We start from the raw sequence: 20,680 nt of genomic DNA on the forward strand, positions 1-20,680 counted from the left end.
GCTCATAGCCCTGGGAACCTGAAGAGCCACACGGGCGACCCTTTAATCAGTGAGATCAGGCTGGGTCTGCAGCAGGACTGAAAGGCGCCAACCCTTAGAGAGCTAAGTTTCAGCAGTGAGTTTGTGGGGAGTGTGTGGGCAGGGGGAGAGGGGGACACAAGCCGAGTGGGAGTTGTTCTGCGAATCTGGTGTGGTGTTCTCCAAACATCCAATTCCTAACAGAAACAGGCGCACTTCCTCTACAGACACCTTTATTCTGCGGGTCAAACCCAGGCAGAAATAAGAGCCTTCACAATGCTCAGACACACCCAACACTGGCCTTCGTCACCCTTCAACCATCTACTGAGTATCTTGTGGGATGATTTTGGTCCAGACCTGGGAGCTTTAACAAAATGAAAGGGGCCAGGGATGTCATTCTGTGATAAGGTGCCAGCTTCCCATTCACGCGGCTCTGGGTCTGATACGCGCAGCACCCAAACAAACAAAATGAGCTGCAAGGGACTCAGAGTTCAGCAGCAGCTGCCAAGGCTCCATCCTGACTTGGGCAACCCCGACTCTTACGAAGGGCAGCGGAGAGGGAAAGCGCCTCCTTTGCCTTGGCCGCCCGGGCTGACTTCAGCACCACAGGCCTCTGTGCCAACGCAGCCTGCGGCCATTGCCCGATTCCTCTCGCAGTTCCTCTTTCAAGAAAATCCCTCCTGCTTTCAAGGTCCCAAAGACGCCTAGAACCCCAGGTCCAGCCTGAAGTTTTCTCTAGGCGTTTTCTCTAAGCGTCCCATGGACGCTCCATCTGGCTCTTTCCCGGGCATCCCTTTCGGGAGGGGTGGGCTGCAAAGCCAACTCCACCCACTGCTCCAGCTGCTCCGGGGCCCTTCACTCTGGGCCGTGTTAGAAACCAACCTAAACCACCAGCAACACCACTGCTTGGTCCCTTATCAGCACCGGGCCGCACCAACTTGCCCCCGAGACCTCCCCGGCCAGATGTTTCGCTTCCCGACCCTCCACCCACACTCCAGGCCCTCCCCGCTCCATGACACCAGCGAGAATCGCTGGCAAGGAGCCTGGGTACTGGGGTCGCAACAATGCACCAGGGAAGAGAAGGGGTCAGGTTTTGGGGGCGTTTGCAAACTCCGGGGTGCTGGCATGGGGGGGGGTAGGAGGAATAGGGAGCCAAGGGCGGCGGGAAGGTCCGCGCTCCGTTCGGTCTGGAGGAAGGAGGCGGGGAGAAGAGACGCCCAGGAAGGGCCGGAGAAAAGCAGGACGCCCGTCGCGCAGTGGACCCGGGCCAGGGTCCCGGGATAACGGACCGGCTCCCAACATCCCCGCGACACGGCAGGTGACAACGGGAAACAAAGAGGTCGGGAGTGAGGGGGTGGCTAGGCGAGATCCGGGCACCTCCAAGGTTCGGGCGGAAGGAGAGGAGAGGGGACACGGCAGCTCGGGAGGCTGGCATCCCCCCCGCCCCGGACGCGCTCGAGCCTTTGCGGGGCGTCGCGTCTAATTAGGGGGCGCGGGGGCGGGGAGGGGTTTGCCAGAGAGATTCGTTTTTCCTGGGGGCAAACGGCCTCCCTGAGTAGTGCTCGCCGACAGCAGACGCCAAGAACATCAGCGCTCGGAGGCGCCGGCATCTCCCGGTCCCGTTCCGGCTCCCCGACACACTCACCGCGTCGCCTCCAAACGCCACCGCTCCAGCTGCAGCTACCGGCCGGCGCAGCCGCACTCCGCGCGCCCCGCGCCCACGTGACCCGCGCCGGGCCCCGCCCTGCGCCCACGTGACCTCAGGGCCCGCCCAATGTCGGCTCCGCTCGCGTCACGTGGTTGCGGCTCGCCCCGCCCTCCCCGGCAAAGATGGCGGCGCCCAGGTGTGGCGTGCCGGGGCTCTGGGTCCGGGGCGCCGGGCAGCGTTTGGGGACTCTCTACGCTCTTGCTGCAAAGCCCCTTTGCTCCGCCGCTGCCGCCTCCACGCCCCTTAATGCCCAGCGATTGGCAGAGAAATTCCGAGCTCAGAAACGGGAACAAAAGGCCAAGGAGTCGGTGAGTGCGAAAGGACCACAACTCCCAACAGGCAGTGCGCTCTCTGCATTCCCTGCGGGAGCGTGGAGCGGGTGGGCTGAGTCCCCACACACAGTATCAAGCGTTGGGGATTGACTGTGGGGAAACGGGAAGACGAGACGGGAGAGCGACAAGCTGCAGTATCTTCCTGCGGGCTGGGTCTTTGGCTCCCGCCTAGCTCAAAACCAAGCCCCCTCTGGGTACTCACCTACTCAAATTAGGGGAAGGCAGGAGTGTTAATACTGAGATACGCCCGGTTCCTATTCAGATGCTCAACCAGATTTATTGAGGAGCGCCCTCACCGGCCTTCCCGCACCTGCTCCTCTCCCCGTAGGTGCCCACAAATCCCGTTAAGCGGAGAGTGCAAGAGCTCGCGCGGTTCACGCAGCAGCTGCAGCGAGTACACCCCAACGTGCTCGCCAAGGCCCTGAGCCGCGGGATTATCCACCAGGACAAGAACCTTTTGGTCATCAACAAGCCCTACGGCGTCCCCGTGCATGGTAAGGGGCTCCGGGCAAAGGGCGGGGGCCCGCTGCAGCTCTCTTCTACAACTCGGCCGACTCCGACACGGAACTTGTGGGGCTCTCGGGAAGCCTTTTGAGTCTACACTCAAAATGATTCCGTGTTTGTGAGTCCTGCACCTAATAAGACACTAGGAGGACACAGGGAGAAATGATCACTTCCCAAACCTGGCAGACATGGGCTCCTGGAAGGCAGGGTGTGCAGATCCTTAGAGGGGTCTCTGGAGAGTTGCTGAGGTGGTGTGCTGACATTCTGCAGGAAGCAGCATCTCAGGGGAAGCAAGTGTATGCAGAGGCCAGAGAAGTAATACAGATGCGGAGCCCCTTGTCTGTGAACCGGGTTCAAATTCCTGGCAACATATTTGGCCATCTAGGCATGGCCCCTGAGCACCACTGGGTGTCCCCCCCCACCCCCCGCCCAAAGTGTATGTGTTGAGTGTTGGAGTACACAAACCCCTAGGGCACCTGGGATTTTTGTTTTGTTTGGAAGCCACAGCTGGCAATGCTCAAGGGTTACTCCTGGCTCTGCAGTCAGGGGATTACTCCTGGTGGTGCTTGGGATGCATTGGGGTGCTGGAAATCAAACCCAGGTTAGCCACGTTCAAGGCAAACACCCTACCCACTGTACTATCATTTAAGCCCCAAGGCACCTAGAGTTTTTATGATTGTTACTTTGTATTTTCGCTCTTGGTGGAGCATGGGGTGCTGGTGTAAATCTGGGCCTCCCATGTGCAAAACTGCTCATCCTCGGAGCCATCTGCCTGGCCCAGCCTTTAGAATTCCGTGGATGCTCACTTGGTTTAGCAGGTGGGCCTATAGGGGAGGGGACACTGTGCAGTGCTTGGGCTACTCCTGGCCATACTCAGGGACCACGTGGTGCAGGGGACTGGAGTGGCCTTCACTGTGTACACAGCAAGCACCTTGGCCACTATACTATCTTTGCAGCTCCATGGATGGTTTCGGATAAACGTTGAGTGTGGTCAGAGACAGCTGGGGTGAGTGGGCAAGACGGAAGGGGGAAAAGCTAGCTTGTGGCAGGGGTTTTGCTAGCGGGGAGGCACGATTGAGTGGAAGAAAGTTGCGAAGGAGTTACAGGGAAGGTTGCACAGAAGTCAAAAGGACTTTTGAAACACATTGCCTGATTTCCTCTCTTGCTCCTCATCATAGCCTCTTGTCTTCCCATTTCCTGCAGGGGCATTATTTTCTAGATATTTACGCTCTGCAGACTAGGAAAAGGGAACGTTTCAGGAGGCCAGTGGCCAGTCTGGAGCCTGTGTAGGGTAGACCCTGGAACTGTCTCCCCCCAGTCCTCTCCTCTGAGCACTGTTGCCGCGGGGGGCCCTGGTTTCTGGCACTTCTCACCAGGGTTTACTTGGCACATTCCCGAGCCCTGGCTTACAGAGGGAGATACCAGAGCCCCTCTTTCTGCGGGCCGAGTTTCTGGGCATTGCATACAAGTTTTTTCGTAAGTGTTGGTGGAGAAAGCCACGTGCCCTGGGACAGTGCTTCTCAAACTTGAATATGTTAATGAGGAGCAGGCACTTATTGTTAAGTGTATTTGGCTTTAATGGTCCTGGGTGGGGCTTGAGGTGCCTTTCCAACGGGTTCCATCTGCGCACCACCAGGCCAGTCCCCCAGACCACAGGTGCCCTGGAAGGCTGCGATGGTTAATCCAGGAAGAGCCTTTGCCCACGTGGAGTTTCTGGGGAGATCTTTTCCCGGCCACTCCAGTGCTGACCTTTCCTTTTCTAGGTGGCCCTGGGGTCCGGCTCTGCATCTCTGATGTGCTGCCCATCCTGGCCAAGATCCTTCGTGGCCACAAGGCGGAACCCCTGCATCTGTGCCACCGACTGGACAAAGAGACCACCGGTGTCATGGTGCTGGCATGGGAAAAGGAAGTGGCGCATCAGATTCAAGAGCTGTTCAGAACCCGGCAGGTGACCAAGAAGTACTGGTATGTGGGGGTAGAAGAGGCGGGAATGAGGTGCCACCCGGAAGCCCCGTTTACAGCCACGCTCGAATCTCTGGATGCAGAACACTTGGGACTTACAGGGTAGACCTGCCGGGACACTGCAGGGTCACGCGTGTGGGACAGTACCAGGCCCGCCAGGACACTGACTGGTCACATGTCAGGGAGAACGCCAGGCCCACCGGGACACTGCAGGGTCACGTGTGGGGCTTGTTAGTGTGGTGGGCATGGGGCGCGGCATGGGGGGAGAGTGCCAGGGTCACTCCATCCTCAGAGGGTCCTGTTGGTGCTGGGGACCAAGCTCAGGGATCCCGTGCAAGGCATGAGCTCTCCCTCTGAGCGCGCCCTCACGCCAGCCTCTGGCTGAGTGATTCTCAGGGCCCAGAAGGAGGCGCCACGATTGTTCTGGAAGAGACAAAAGCAGGACAGATAAGCCAGGCCTGAGCGGGGGTGGGGGCAGCCCACACCCTGCAGTGCTGGCCGCATGCGGGGCCTCCAGGATGTGCCCCGGGATTATATTTTCTGTTTCTGTCTGCACTGGTGATGTGGACTCTCTTTTTCCACTATTGGCAGCTGAAATCTCCCCTTTTCTGGGGGTGAGGCCCACACCCAGCGGTGGTCAGAGCTTACTCCTGGCTCTGCGCTCAGGGGTCATTCCTGCCAGTGCTCGGGAATCAACAGGGGCTTCGGCCATCAAACCTGGGTCACCTGCATATGCAACAAGTGCCTTTCCTTGCTCTACTGTTGCTCTGGCCCTTGTGTTTCGTGTTCTCTGAGCAGACTTCCTTTTGCCCAGTTTGCTATTGTCTGTCATTTCAGGTTGATTTGATTTGAAAGTACTGTTCTGTTATTTTATTTGGGGGGTTTTGGGAGCTACACCTGGCTGTGCTGGCGGGGGGCGGGGGTGTCACTCTGGGCGGGCCTCGTTGCAGTGCTGGGGTTGAACCAGGGTTGACCGCGTGCACGGCAAGTGCCTTCAGCCCTGGACTGTTGCCTTGGCCCAAGGGTTCTTTCCCCACTTGGGGGGTTAATCCCTGGTGTGTCACAGTGCAGGTACGCTGTGACCTGGAGCAACCCGCCCACGGAGGTTCTGAGGTTCGGGTTCAGCAGGGAGGTGGGTGTGGGGACGGGGCATTCTCTGCTTTAAAAAAAACCTCTGAAGATGTCTCGGGGCCAAGTCGCGCTTAGGAGCTTTGAAGAGCTGCTGTTACGAGAACTCAGGGCCGGTGCAGGGAGCTCAGCTCTGCCGAGTGCTCAGGCCCATGTCCACTCTCAGCCGAGCCTTTCCCTGCGTGGGAACATCGGCCCGTCTAAACTGGCTGTTTTCTTCCTTCATACGAAGAACGGGGCTAGAAAGCCTGATGAGAGACCCAAGTAAGGGGAGCGCGTCACGCGGGGCCCGGCTCCAAGTCCCGGCCGACAGAGGGGGCCCGGGTCGGCGCTTGCCAGGGGCTTGCCCATTGACCCCTCGCCCCTGACCCCAACATCTTTTATCATTTTAAATAAAGAGAGACAAACAGGACCTAAAGCCATATGACCTCACTTTCTGGGGGCTGCCCTGGCAGGTGTTGGAGGCCATGTGCGGGGGCGGGGGCGTGACCCCGGGTCGGCAGCTTAGCCCAGCGCTCACCCTCCCGCCCCTTTATCTCCAGCTCCACACAGTGAACGGCTGGAGCCAAACCCCGGGGCCTGCGTGTGAAGGTCGGGTTTGGCTTGTCCCCAAGTAACTCCGTGCGTTGCTTTCTTCGGTGGGTGTGTCGGGAGCCTGTCAGGCCGTCGGGGTCGCGCCCCGCAGACGGCCCTGGGCCTGGCTCAGTCCGTGTGTCTGCAGGGCCATCACCGTGCGCAGCCCGCTGCCCCCCGCGGGTGTCGTGGACATCCCCATCGTGGAGAAGGAGGTGCAGGGCCAGCAGCAGCACCACAAGGTGGGCGACGCCCCTGTCCCGCCCCCTCCCGCAGCCGTGGCGACTGAACGTGTCCTCCCCCTCCCCCCCTTTAAAAAGATTTTTTTTAATTGGATATCGGTGAGATGGACCCTTCCAAAGCTGCCCGCGAGCGGGGTTCAGTCACACAGTGGTCCAGCACCCTCCCCTCACCAGTGCCCGTGTTCCCCCGAGATGTCCTCTGTTTCCCCATCCCCGACCCCCTCCCTGACCGAGTCTCCTCGCTCTAGATGACGCTGTCCCCCGGCTTCCGTGTGGACGGCGACAGGCTGGTGCGGCGACGGAGCGGCCCGGGGGCACACCAGGCCGTCACCCAGTACCGGGTGCTGAGCAGCGGCATCTCCTCCGCCCTGCTGGAGCTGCAGCCCGTCACCGGTGAGACCCCGCACCCAGGCTGCAGGGAAGGCGGGCGGGACAGCCGCTGACCGGCCTGATGCAGCCCTCTGAGGCAGGGCCGTAGTGGACACGGGCGCGGCCGGAGAAGCCACACAGCCTGACCCCTCTGCTCCAGAACGTGCGGAGCGGGTCCTCGAAAGATGGGAGCGGTGGGCCGGAGCGACAATCTGGCTGGGCGGGCTTATGCCCGTGTGCAGCTGAGCAGGCCCAGTCCCCGGCACCCCATAGAGTCCCCAGAGCCCCGCAGGAGTCACCCCCAAGCACAGAGCCAGGAGTGAGCCCAGAACGCCGCCGGGGGTGGCCCGAACGGAAGGACTGAAGGTAGGAGCACTGGGCAGCCCCCGCGGTTTCCCGTGGGCACCTGGGCAGTGCCGCTCTCCATCGGCAGGCGCCTCCTCTCTGATCAGAGGAGAGGAAGAACAAAGCGTGTGTTTATCCACGCACACACACACATGTGTAAAGATACGCACGCCCGTGTGCCACATGTGTCTCCGGCGGATGAGTCAGGCTGCTGAGACTCGGAGAGGTCAGACCTGCTGGCACGGGCTCCACATGCCCAGTCCCGGAGACACCGGCCGCACCACGGGCCATCAGCGATCGCGAAGGGCATCCTGGGATTCCGTCAGCTGGGGCCGAGCTGCCAGACTCAGGCGGGAGCGGGGAGGAGGCAGGCGGGGAGCTGGAGCTTCCCGGCCACCCTGCGGGGTCGGGGGTGTGGGGGGAGGACAGGAGTGATGTGGAGGCAGGCTGAGGGCGGGCTGAGAGGCCTTGAGCAGGACTGTGACCGAGCCCAGTGGGGGTGGCCTGGGTTTCACCGAGCGGTGAGACGGGATGAGAACTCAGCGGAGAAGCGCAGCTCAGTGTCGTGGGCAAAGTTATTTCTCAGAGCCGGCATCGGCGAGGTCAGGGGGTTACTGACCCCCAGGACAGAAAGAAAGGGCAGGAGGCCTGTCTGCAGGGCCCCGGGAGGGAGGGACAGGGCAGGGGTGGAGGGCAGTGGCCGCTCTGGACGAGGACTGGGGCTGGAAGGGAGCAAAGTGACATGCACGGCGCCCCAGTAACAGCATAGCAAACCACCGCGCCTTGAGGGGGAAAGAAAAGAACTGCCTGCCGCAGAGGCGGGTGGGTGCGGGAGGGATGCTGGAGGGGAGCGGGCACCGGGGAAGGGACCAGTGATTGGACGCTGGACCCTGGAACTCAGTCCTGAGTAATTCTGTGCCTTTGTAACTCACAGTGATTCAATAAGTTCTTTTTAAAAAGTAAATACAAAGCAGGGCAGGCGACCCCGGGTGGAGGGTCCTGGTTATCTCTTTCCTGCTTCTCGTCAGTGGCGGGGCATAGCCAGGGGCCCCCCAAGCCAGCTCTCCCTCACTCAGCTTCCTGCGATGGGACTCTAGGAGGGGTGCTGGCGTGGGTCTGTGCCTGCCCGACTCCTCCCCACTCCTCCCTTCCTCTCTCTCTTTCCCCCTCTCTCTCCCTCTCTCCCTTTTCCCCTCCCTCTCCCTCTCTTTCTCTCTCCCCTTCCTCTCTCTCCCTCTTTCCCTCCGTCCTCTCTCTCCACCCCTCTCTCCCCCTTCCTCTCCTCTCTCCCCCTTCCCTCCCCTTCTCTCTCCTTTCTCTCCCTTCCTTTCTCCTTCTCTCCCTCTTTCCCTCCCTTCTCTCTCTCCCTCCCTCTCTCCATCCCTCTCCCTTTTTCCCTCCCTTCTCTCTCTCCCTCCCTCTCTCCCTCCCTCTCCCTTTTTCCCTCCTCTCTCTCTCTCTCTCCCCTCCCTCTTCCTCTTCCTCCTTCCCTCCCTCCCTCCCTCTCTTTCTCTCCTTCTCTTTCCCGCCCCCCTGCAGGAGTCAAGCACCAGCTCCGTGTCCACCTGTCCTTCGGGCTGGATTGCCCTATCCTTGGCGACCACAAGTACTCGGACTGGAACCGGCTGGCACCCCAGGTATGACTGTGCGCCCGGGAGGGTGCAGGCGTCAGACTTTTCCTCCCTCCATGGTCTGAGTTGGGCTTTGCCGCCGCCAGCCTGGAGGCAGCGTTTGGCGGGTGCTTTCCCATGGTCTTCCCAGGCCTCTCCTCCCGGTTCTCAGGCTGGGCGGTTGAGGGTAGTTGGTGCTGGCCTCCTGGACTTCCTGGGTGCCTTTTGGTTCGGGGACTCCTGTGGCTGTTCTTACTCCTCAGGCTCTCCACTTCCCTGTCCATTGTGGCCCCACGCGGCCGTTGCCCAGGACCTATTCCTGGTTCTCTCTTCGGGGAACCCTGTATAGTGTTGGGGGTCAAACTGGGTCAGCCGCACGCCAGGCCAGCATCTGCCCGTCCAGCCCCAAGAACTTCTCTCTGCATTCCCAGCGTGGCTCTTGGTTCTGCTGGCGGCCACACTGCCTCCGTGCTGACCGTCAGCGTTCCTAGCTCTGAGATTCTCTGCCCGCTGACCACTCAGCCTTGCATCCTTCTTTCTTGGGAGCTCAGGAGGGAAAGGGATGCGGCCCGTTGGTGGAGCTCTGGGATCACACCCCACATTACGGGGAGTTTGCTGCGTCACGCAGACACCCTCAAACCTTCCCCGTCAGAGCCCACTGGGCACTGTCACGGGTTGTGCACCGAGTTGTGCACCCCTTTGAAATAGTGCAGGAAGGACAAAACTGACATGCACGGGGACAGGTGCTGTGGACCATTGAGCTGGGAGCCAGAGCATAGCCTGGGTCCAGAGCGAGTCTGCGGGAGACATCTGGTCGACCCCAGGGTGCCTAGCCAGGGCTGGGGCGCCTGCAGCTTGCTCCCACCTCTGCACAAAAGCGTCTGCACAGGACCCTCGCTGGGGGGTGCTGGGGTGTCTGTGGGCGGGCAGGGGGCTCTGGGTCCTGGATGAGACCCTTGGCTGTGTCCCGGACTCTCTTTCTCTCTCTCCCCCGCGGTGTGCGTAGAAGCTGCCAGCCGGCACCCTGAAGAAGCTGGGGCTGCCTCAGACCAAGGCCCGGCACCTGCCCCTGCACCTGCACGCGCGCCAGCTGCTGCTGCCGGCCCTGCACGCCCGCGCCGCCCCGCTCAGCCTGCTCTGCAAGCCCCCGCCCTTCTTCACCCGCTCCCTGCGCCGCCTGGGCCTGGAGACCCCCAGCCAGGAGCTGGCGGAGGACGGGACGGCGGGCCCGGGGGGCAGCCAGTGAGGACTTCACGGAGCTTCTGGCCAGTCCGGGAAGAGCCCCCGATGGTCTCGCTGCCTCGGCTCTCCGTGCTCCCCGGAGAGGGGGAGTGAAGCGCTGGATGTGGAACTTTGCACACAGTGATTGTGCCCCAGACCCAGGGCAGGCTCCGCGGGGGAAGGGGCTGGCTCGGGGGGGGGGGGGGGGGGGGGGGCGGGGCAGGCACGCCCCTCCCACAGCTCCGGGGCCTCTGGGAAACCCAGGGACAGACTCCTGGTCGTGAGCATCAGGGGATGCAGGTGTGCGCTCCCAGCGTGTTGCCCATTAAATAACTTTTTTTTTTTTTTTTTTTTTTGCTTTTTGGGTCACACCCAGCGATGCTCAGGGGTTACTCCTGGCTCTGCACTCAGGAATTACTCCTGGCGGTGCTTGGGGGACCGTATGGGATGCCGGGGATCGAACCCAGGTCGGCCGCATGCAAGGCAAATGCCCTACCCGCTGTGCTATCGCTCCGGCCCCAAAATAAATAACTTTTTTTTTGCTTTTTTGCTTTTTGGGTCACACCCGGCGATGCACAGGGGTTACTCCTGGCTCCGCACTCAGGAATTACTCCTGGCGGTGCTCAGGGGACCATATGGGATGCTGGGAATTGAACCTTGGTCGACCGCGTGCAAGGCAAACGCCCTACCCGCTGTGCTATTGCTCAGCCCCTGCCCATTAAATAACTTTTTTAAAAATCTTGTTTTGACACGATTTCGGTATTACAGCTTTCTCTTCAGCATTCCAGCTCTGATTTGCGGCGTGCTAACAAATTGTGTTAAAGCACATGCACACAAACTCACTTAGGGCCCGGGCATGTGTTTTGCACGAAGGAGCCCTGACTTTGAGTCCAGCACCTCGTGTGACCAGCAACAACCCTCCCCGCTCTCGACCCCGGCACTGCCAGCTGTGCCTCCCAAAGAAAAAAACACCAGTTTTGGAGGGCTGAAGTGGAAGGAGGACACCGGGGCCTGGTCCCGACCCTGGTGCCACCTGGTTCCTGAGTGGGTGTCACCCGCCGTCACCCCACAGCTGGAGGAGCTAGCACGGAGCCACGCCAGCCCCGGTTCACCTGGCTGAGAACAGCCTCTAGTGGGGAGTGATGAAAGGAGGGAACAGGCAGGGGGGACATTGGTGGCCTCGTGGCAGACCCCTCTGGCCCCCGGGGCCCCAGCTCACCTGCAGCTGTACAGGAGGGGGTGGGGGCGGGGGCTGGTCTCTGGGAGGGGTGTACTCGCTGGGCCCCCACTCATGTCACTGCAGCTCACTCTGCCTCTGGCCCACGGTGCCAGCTTGCTGCCCACCTCAGAGCTGAGCACTGTTGGCGTCTCCTTGCCGCCATGGCTGGGAGATGCCCCAGGACACACCGCCTTTAGGGGTTCTCTGCACCGAGGCTGCAACTCAGCCCCTTTCCGTGACGCCCGAGACCAGAGCAGAGCTTGCTGGGCAGCACAGACGGCCCAATCCGAGGCCTGGATATCAGACCGTTTCTGCTTTTCTCATGGTTAAAGGCACAGTGTGTGCCATTTGGGAAATACTGGCAGTGACATACCGGACTCCTCGCTAGGCTGTTTTCACTCGGGGTGCCCAGAGTGGGGCAGGCGAGAACCTTCCCTGCCCCAAGGAACCCAGCCCTGGCAGCCAACCTCCACTACTTAATGGCTGCCGTGCTCCAGGCCGCTTTCTGGACACATTATGAGACACTTCCTATCCATTTTCCATAATAACCACACCATATTTGATGGAGTTCAGACAGTAGGCAACAAATCATAGAAAGTTTTACACACACACACACACACATACATCACTTGGAGAGCCTGGCAAGCTACTGAGAGTATCCAGCCCATGTGGGCAGAACCTGGCAAGCTACCCGTGGCATATTCAATATGCCCAAGACAGGTCATTCTCCTGACCCTGAAAGAGCCTCCAATCATTGGGAAAGACGAGTAAGGAGAGGCTGCTAAAATCTCGGGGCTGGGAGGAATAGAGACGTTACTGTTGCCCGCTTGAGTAAATCCACGAACAAACAATGGATGACAGTGATACAGTGACAGTGACATACTTGAGGCAATTACCTACCTGGGTTGGGGGCACCTCATAGTCCCTGCACTGCAGGGGGTGGCCAGAAGGGGGCGCTGTAGGACAGCGGTTGGCGGGACCGCTGCAAGCGACGAAAACGGGAGGTAGCGGCAGCTTCTGATGCTGCCGCCAGGTGGCAGCATTCCCCTAGGGTTTTCTCCCTCCTCGTGCGGATGGGCTGCAAAGTGGGAACAAGCTTGACTCAGACTCAAGAGGTAACGACCCAGTCCTGTAAACTCTGTGCTAGCTCCTCCAGCTGTGGGGTGACGGCGGGTGACGCCCACTCAGGAACCAGGTGGCACCAGCGCCCCCGTTTCTCAGTAACAAACCCAGAGTTTCCTGTTCTGATGGGAGCAGGTGCGAGAAGAAGGTTCTGGGCATGAGTGTGCAGTGAATCAGATCCCTGGGCCCTGGGATGCATAAAGGACAGTGAACTCATTGGCAGGCGAGACCCAGGCGAGCTGGGCTGTGGGAGCTGCCGGAAGTGGCGTGGCCGCTTGGGCTGCCCACCCCAGCTGAAATGCCCAGTTCTGAGCTCTTGGCCCCTGTGGGCAGAGGTGGTTGAGCCAAAATGCCCCTGCCTGGGTCAGAAGCCTGGATGGATGGTTCTGGAGTTTCAGATGCTCAGGGATCATCCTGTGGTTGGTTGCTCATGACTTCAGACCCTAAGTGTCTGCTGCTGCCCCCAACACACACACACATGCACACACGCATTCACGTGCACACACGGGACCCCTGATGCTCCCACAAGCTTCCTGGCACATTTGGGACTCTCGCCCACTTGGGGCAAAGCTGAGACCTCCGGACCCAATGTGAGCTGGAGGCTGAGGCCTGAGCCCAGGAAGCTCTTTCAGCGCCCCGATTCTTACTGCGTGCTTGTCAAGCAGCGTCCAGGGGCCGGGAGAGATGACCTGGGCCCAGTCAGGGGCTGCCGGAGGAAAGGTCTGACTTTGATGTGAGCTGGAGGTCAGGAGGGAGCTGGAGGTGAGGCCAGGGGAGACAGCTTGCCTCCTGCCAGGGAGGAGAGCCGCCCGCCCGCCCGCTCTCAGCCTCAGCCCTTTCATCTGCGCCCCTCCCCCCCTCCTGCCAGGCAGGGCGGCCCCTCCCAGGCAGGGTGTCCTGCCTCTGGGGTGGGGGTAGACTCTGGGGAAAAAGTGGACTTTGCTGGAAGCACTCGGTTCTGAGAGGACTTTGCCCCCAGGAGGGGAGCCAGGAATCCTCCTGCCTCCAGAGGCCTCGGTGGGGGGGGAGGGGAGGAGGGGGACTGGCAACTCTATAATTCACAAAAAAATTGCAGTGCCAAAAATCTGACTTTAATAAAGAACATTCTTTGCGTTATATGGACATTGTTTCATTTATGATGCTGATTCACTATATCCCAAGGAGGCGAGTGCCAGGCTAGGTCCACATTCTTGCAAACTTGTACCCCGAGGATGCACCCCAGGCCCAGGGCTCCCCAAACCTGGGTAGGAGAGAGGGGCAGGGCTCTGATCTGTGAACCTCCAAATTTCTCTCTCTCTCTCTCTCTCACACACACACACGTGCACATACACACTCTCACACTCACACACAGACAAACATGACATACTCATATGTGCACACACATGCACACGTGCACACACATGCACACTGACAGACTTTTGTACTGAGGCCTGCCTGCTATTTGCTCTTTCTGGCCCAGTCAGGCAGTCTGGCTGCTTCCGGTTCTTAAGTTCTAGGATTTTCTAGAACTCTCTCTCTCTCTTTCCCCACCTCCCTCCCAGCTCTCCCCATCCCTTCCTTGGGCACAAAACCCCCAAATCCCTCCCAAAGTTGGGGTCCCTCGTAAGAGTCGGCGTTGCTCCACTCCTTGCTCCTTGGGGCCTGAGCACGGGGACACGTGGGGGCTGCACAGGCCTGGAGGGAGCTGAGGTGGCACCATTGCCACATGCCTGGGAGCAGACGCCCGAGGGGTCACACAGTGTGGGCTGCGGGTGGGGCCGTGACAGGTCCTGGAGCCTTTGCTCTGCCCAAGCCCCCGCAGGCACCCCAAGCCCCCCCAGACCCCCCCACTCCCCACCCCCACCCTGGCTTCTTGCTGCCAGAAGCAGGCTGGGTCCCGGCGGGCCCCTGGGTGTAGGAGACCGAGCCCTCACCTGCCCCCTCCCTCGCCAGTCAGGCCTGGGGTCTTGCCTCTGGGGAGTCTGCCCGGGGTCAGGCTTCACAGCAGCACTCACTGGCCACGGCCCTGGTGTGGACGTGCATGTGCTGGGCGGGGTGTGGGGTGACGCCTGTGATCGAAGCTTCCCGACAGCCCCACAGAGCAGGGTCCTGAGAGCCGAGGGAGAGGTGGGGGGCGTTTGAACCCCCATGTCCATCCCCGCCGGGGCCATGCCCAAGCCCACGAGTGAGGAACAGCTGGCACTGCGCCCCGAGTGGGAAAGGGGGTGCAGGTGGGTGGGGGCGTCCTCCCATAGCCTGGCACAGGAGAAGAGGACACAGGTGTCCCCCAGACTGGCGGCGCCCCAAAGAGAGAGCTGGAGGCCAGGACTCAGGGGGAGGGAGAAGGGGGGCACCGGCCTTGGCCTGGTCCTGAGACTGCTGTGTGCTGTCTGCCCTGGGTTCGAGCCAGGGAGCGGGCGCACATGCAGGGGGCTGAGGCTCAGGGCCTGTCCAGCCCGCGTCCCTCGTTTGTCACTCAGTGCTCGCTCAGCCCGGTCCTGTCAGGGGTCGCCCGGCGGGGGCAGGGGAGCCCCGGGACACTGGGGCTTTGTTCTAGGCGTCCAGGCGCCGGGCTCCGGAGGGGGCTGAGCTGTGCTTGCATCCCCGTGAGCGAGGGCTGAGGGGCCGCGACATGGGCTGTGAGGGGCCGCACTGTCCCCGTGTCCCCCGTGACAAGAGCTGTCGCCGCCGCCGGGGGCCATCAGCACCCGAGGGACCCTGGAACACAGCCCCCTTTGTGTGCACCCCGCCACTGCGTCCTGTCTCACTCGGCTTCGCCCTGTGCCACTGCGCCCCCCCCCTCCGCACCCCTCCCCTCTCCAGCTCAGCCCGGCGGGAGCCCTGAGAGCTTGATCTGGGGGCTTCCCTGGCCACCCCTTGGGCCCTCCTGGATGCCCTTGGGGAGGGTCTGTGTGCTGTCTGCCCTGGGTTCGAGCCAGGGAGCGGGCGCACATGCAGGGGGCTGAGGCTCAGGGCCTGTCCAGCCCGCGTCCCTCTGAGCGTGGTGGGTCCTGAAGGCAGGGAAAGAGCTGCCACAGGGCACATTCGAGGGGAGGAGGGTGGACTGGGCTCTTTCGGGCCGTGAACTGCTGCTCTCGGTGGGGACAGAGACAGAGAAGCAGGAGCCGCAGGGCCGCCAGGCTGCCACGCCAGGTGCCAGGCAGTCTCCCGAGCCCTGAGACCCTCCTCGGCCTTTCTGGGCTCTGCAGCCCTGGAGGGGGTGAGTGGGTGACAGGCGAGTCAGCTCCTGGGGGCTCAGAGGGTGTCGGGATCCGGGGGCGGGGTGGGGGGGTTGCAGACCTCAGGAGGCATCTGCCAAGGGCAAGGAAGCACCTACGACAAGGAGACAACGAAGCATCCAACGTGTGCTGGTGAGAGACGGGAGCCGAGATGACAGAGCTGGAAGTGGGGTACCGGCTCCAGCTACTATTCCCAGGGGGCCACGGGCCTCCAGCTGGAAGTTCCACAGATTCAGGGGCAGTTGACCACGGAAGTGCTGAGTCCCTGAGTCATCCAGGTCCTGAGAGTCCCCCCACACCCGTCCCCCCGCCAGCATCTTCTCTCGGTGTCCCAGATGTTGCTCTTCCCCCCTTACCCCTCCGAGTTTCCTGGGGTCCTGAGCAGAGACTGAGTCACTCTCTCTCTTGCTCGTGGCTAATTTTAGACACATTCCCCTCGCTCCGAGCTGGGACTCATTAGCAGCATTACAATGGCTGTAGCCTCCTCTGGGGACGCAGCGACGTTCTGTTTCCCGTCTCCGCGCTGCTGTTGGCGTTGGCGGGCTCGCGGGAGGCAAAGCGAGGCTTCTCCTAAGAGCGCGGACCGCGGGCTGCTGGCGAGCAGCGGTGGCAGGTGCGGGGCAAGCAGGAGACACCGAGGGCCGTCTCTGGCGGTGGGTGCGTGCTTGCTGCCTGGGTCATCTCGGAAGCGCACCAACATTCATCTTCTCTCCAGTGTGACACAGGCAGGCAGGCAGATAGGGAAGGCCCCTCTGCTGGCGATGGCAGTACATTTCCTGGGAAGTGATAGCTCCGGAATTGCAAAGGCCAACTTGCAGCAAACAGGAGCTAAGGCCCTCACCTGGCACCAGCGATGGACCCTGAGGAGGCTGGACAGGAACAAAAGGCCAGGGGAGGAATTTCAAAGAGGACCGTCACCACTGCCAACCCTGCCCCCCCCACCCCCGGTACCCTCCTGAGCAACGGACTTTGGCCTAGGTAGAAGCCTCACATGGGGGCAGGTTGGAGAAACCCTATAAAGGCCACCTAGAACAAAGGAAGGGGCGCAGAGGCTGCCCGAGCCCATGTACTGCTTGTGCCCGCGTGGCCCAGCACATGTGGCGGTTGCCCAAGCATGTATGTCACCCACCTCTCCCCTCTTGAGATGTGTACTTCCATGCTTTTGTGTCTAATGCCGGGGGGGGGGGGGAGTGTAAGGGATCTCTCTGCCCTTGGACAAGCCCGGGTTCTCTCTTGAGTGCGTTACTCTCTCTCCCACTTTCTCTTCCTCCTTCCCTTCAAAACCTCCAAATAAAATCTGTTTTACTTCACTGCTTGTCTACTCCTGAAATCCTTTTCTGCGAGGCGAGACAGGAACCCAGTAACCCTGGGTCCCGGGGGGCAGAGGCGATGGGGAGAAAGCGACCATCTTTCTCCTCCCCGCTTCAGAGGAGTCACCCGTGGGGCCCACCGACGTCCCCCTCTCAGTCAGAGCCCAGATGGGGACAGATGTGGCATCTGAGCCAAGAAACAGTGACAAGGCCCCGTCCTAGCGCAGCCAGTGGACAGCTGGGGCTGGGCAGCACCGTCGAGTCCAAGGAGCCACTTGTGGAGCTAGGGAGCAGGGTGACAGGGCGGCCTGAGCACGGGGCCTGGTGACTCCCGTCCACTCCTTCCTGTGCTCTCTGCCACACCCTCAGCTCTCAACACGGCAAGGGAAGCTCGGGCCCAGGATGCTCACGGAAGGGGCTCTCCCAGAGCCCCCCACCCCACCGTTCCGGGGCTTGGCTGTAAGGACGAGCCTCGCCAGGGCTCTGGGGGCCCCGAGAGCCGATCCCTGAGGATCAGCTGGGGAGCTGGCCTTGGAGCTGTCTTTAACGGGAGTAGGAGACTGGCAAATCCCATGGCTGACCCCCAAGCCCTGATCTCCCTTCCGGGTGTCCTGTGTGGGGAGTGACTCCCAGTGGTCACCCCCCCCTCCCCACACACTTCACACACTTCCTGCTGCTCAGGGGCCACCCGGCCTCACACCCCGACCTGCCCTGGTGACCAGAGCTCCTGGGGCCCATTGTCACTTTTCAACTTTTCCAGACTTGGAGGTGGCTGCCCCAGCCTTTGGAGGCAGGTCAGGCTTTGGAGGGAACCCCACGGTCAGGCTTGGGGGGTACCTTCCGGGGGCATCTCACCACAGGCGTCTGTGCCCCACAGGCTGCCGGCTGCCCCCACACCAGCTCAGCTGTCCCTGCCCCTCGCCCTTCTCTGCCCACTGCCTGTGGTCCGGCAGGTCCTCCCCAAGCCTGGGGCTGCGGGAACGTGCCAGCGGCAGCCTTGGGAGCAGTTGGGGTGCTTTCCGGGGCTCACGTGAAAAAGGTGGATTTCCAGGGGATGCGGAGTGACTCTCGCCTGCAGGGGTCAGTGGCAGGGTCGGCTGGGGAGCTGGTCTGGGTCTCGTGAGCGGAGCCCGTGGGTGCTCAGGGCGGCAGGATGCAGCATCTCCCCACTGCGGGCCTGTCCACAGCCTCCAGGAGTGACGCCTGTACCCAGCTGCTGTCATGGCTCTTCCCAGGACGGAGCCGAAGATTACAAAGAAAGTGAGACGGAAAGAAAGGGCTGGCGCTGCTCCACGGCAGGTCTGCAGGCCACGACACCACTAGATGGGAGCACAGGGGGTGGAGTACCCACTCTGGACACACACAGGGGCCCTGGGCTCACACAGGCAACACAGGGTCCACTGAGCACTTACTAGGAGTCCCCCTCACCACCCCCTCACCTGTGGTCCCCAAAGGCAGAAAAGTAAAACAAAAATGCCTTGTGCCAAGGTGTTCCTGCCTTCTCCCTCCCTTCCCCCTCCCCTCCCCTCCCTTCCCCTCCCCACTCCTCTCCTCCCTCTTTTGCAGAGCTAGGGATCAAACCCAGGACCTCGCATATGTGAGACTTGTGTCTCTATGTCCTCAGACTCGGCAGGAGAATTTCTCACGGGCACCTGGATAGCGCGTGTGTGTGTGTGTGTGTGTGTGTGTGTGTGTGTGTGTGTGTGTGTGTGTGTGTGTGTGTGTGTGTGTGTGTGTGTGACCCCTTTCCATTCTCGAAGGGAACTCCGCAGTGGCAGGTTCTGGGAGGCTAGGGTGCAGATTTCTCTGATCTCTGAGTCTCAGGGTTGTTCCAGGACCAGGAGAACCTCGTCCTGATTCTGGATAAGCCACAGGAACGATCCTTGTCCCTAGACAGTCCTCTGAAGGGACATGCAGGGGGACTGTAGAGCCGGGCGGCAGCGCCTGAGTTCTTGGGTTTGGGGGAAGGGGGTCACACCTGGGCGTACAGGGTGACTCCCAACTTGGTGCTCAGGGGGCCGCTCCTGGCAGGTCTGGGGGTGCCTTGAGGTGCTGGAGGTTGAACTGGGGACCTCGGCATGTGGTCAGCCCCGAGCGCCCTCGGGCACACAGGTGTTTTGATTTTGCCATGGATGATTGTGGGGGTTGCTGAGTGCGGGAGCTGCTGTGACATCGAGACTTCCTGAGGAGGGCACGATGTCACACTGTCACTGGTCCGGTCGCATCAGGGCAGGCTTGAGGGCTGTTCTTGAGGCTCATTTCCTCCCTGAGGTTGATCTCAGGGAACCGGGATTTGTGGGCGCAAGGTTGGGGAAAGGCGTTTCCCCTGCGTGAGGATGGGGCCCTGCCTCCCTGGCCCTCCCTCCCTGTCGGCACCTCCTGGGCCAGCTGTGCCTGGGGGGCGCTCTCTCTGTGGGAACCACCCCCTTCGGGACCCAATTACTGGCACCCCTAGGAGAGTTTAATTGAACCTTTGTGTGCAGACAGGAGCCAGGCCCTGGCTGATTAGAGGAAGCGGGGAGCGAGAGAGGGGCCAGGGACCCTTTGCTTTTCACTCCGGATTAGGGGCCCTCATCTTGCTGAGCGGAGAGGGGGGCTGTGGATAATGAGTCTGAAGTTTGCCCCCCACCCCCATCCCCGTGCCTCCCCCTTCCTCTCTCCCAGCCGCCAAGGCTGAGCCGCCAGCCCACTGCCTGAGCCCCAGGGCCTGGAAGTCTGACCCTGCACCCCTGCACCCCTGCACCTGGCTCAGGAGCTGGGGTCCGCCTGCAGGTGTGCCCAGAGGGGGCCCCAGCTCTGTGGAAGGTCCTGGGCCGAGTGTCGGAGCTCCCCCAGCCCCCAAAGAGGGCGGCCGGGTCAGGACTGAGTGAGCCTGGCCACAGGGCAGGGGCCAGCAGGCCAGAGGTCTGGGTCCACCTCACCCCGTCCTCACGGCAGCCCGAGACCTGACTCCACCCCATCCTCATGGAGGTCCACTGGCTGGGGCCATTCCAGGGAAGATGGTCCAGCGGTGCAGAGGGGACCCCAATATTCTCCCCGGGCAAGAGCTGTCAAGACAGGGGCAGCAATGCTCCCAGCTTCAGTGCTCGGCCTGGGAGCAGACTGGAGGTGGCCCATGGTTTCAGCGGGACAGGTCAGTGCTGGGGTCACCAAGTCCACAGCTGCTTAAAGGTCAGGAGGGTCCCCTGCAGAGGTGCTGGGGAGCAAGGCTCGGCCCTGGGGCCCACCCTTTCAAAACATGACCCTGTGCGCCCTCCCCAGCCCTCACCTAATTTGGAAAGAAACTGAGGCACAGAGGCGCAGAGTCACTGCTCATTTGTCCTGCTCTGACCACTGAACATTACTGCCCGATATTTGAGCAGGGTGCTGTCCACCAGCTCCTGCCACCCCCTAGGGGCCTGTGCTAAAGTCTGGGGTGGGGGGTAGCTCCCTCCCTGGGCTGGTGTGGGGGCAGGGGTGGGGCGAGCTGAGCCCCATGCTGCACACTGGGGGCTGGGGGCCATTTGGGGGCCTGAATCTGACCTGCAGACAGTGTCCTTGGGGGGGCTCCGCCCAGGAGGCCCCAGAGCCCCCACATAACCTCGTGGGGAGGAGACAGCACTCTGGGATCCTGGAAATACCCCGGGGACCTGGCACCCACCAGCGACCCTCAACTGTCCAGTGGCCATCTGAGCTGACCTCTCGGGCTATTTTGTTCCCTGGCTTTTCCTTCCATGGCTGGGACCCACCCGTGTTCAGTGCTGGGGGGGGGCGGTCAGAGAGGGACTCTCCCTCAGGGATGAACCCAGGGGCCAGGGCT

At 61.5% G+C, this 20,680-nt stretch overlaps 2 protein-coding genes across 4 annotated transcripts in view; one reads left to right on the plus strand and one right to left on the minus strand.

Moving 5' to 3' along the window:
* Positions 1-1,761, minus strand: part of FAM118B (family with sequence similarity 118 member B) — a 44,540-nt gene extending 42,779 nt beyond the window's left edge. For 2 of the 3 annotated variants that reach the window (XM_055130084.1, XM_055130086.1), the window contains exon 1: positions 1,664-1,761. The gene's annotated coding sequence lies outside the window, so the exon portion shown is untranslated. The remainder of the gene's footprint in view (positions 1-1,663) is intronic. The other variant, XM_055130085.1, reaches the window with a different exon arrangement.
* A 58-nt stretch (positions 1,762-1,819) lies between these two features.
* Positions 1,820-10,213, plus strand: RPUSD4 (RNA pseudouridine synthase D4). Its single transcript, XM_004614149.2, has 7 exons — positions 1,820-2,034; positions 2,387-2,552; positions 4,326-4,527; positions 6,374-6,467; positions 6,716-6,860; positions 8,721-8,818; positions 9,798-10,213. The coding sequence occupies exons 1-7, from the start codon at positions 1,849-1,851 to the stop codon at positions 10,035-10,037; spliced, it is 1,131 nt and encodes a 376-aa protein (XP_004614206.2). The 5' UTR covers positions 1,820-1,848; the 3' UTR covers positions 10,038-10,213.
* Positions 10,214-20,680: the final 10,467 nt, after the last annotated feature.

Source organism: Sorex araneus, chromosome 3 (genome assembly GCF_027595985.1).
Source record: "Sorex araneus isolate mSorAra2 chromosome 3, mSorAra2.pri, whole genome shotgun sequence".
Taxonomy (NCBI): domain Eukaryota; kingdom Metazoa; phylum Chordata; class Mammalia; order Eulipotyphla; family Soricidae; genus Sorex; species Sorex araneus.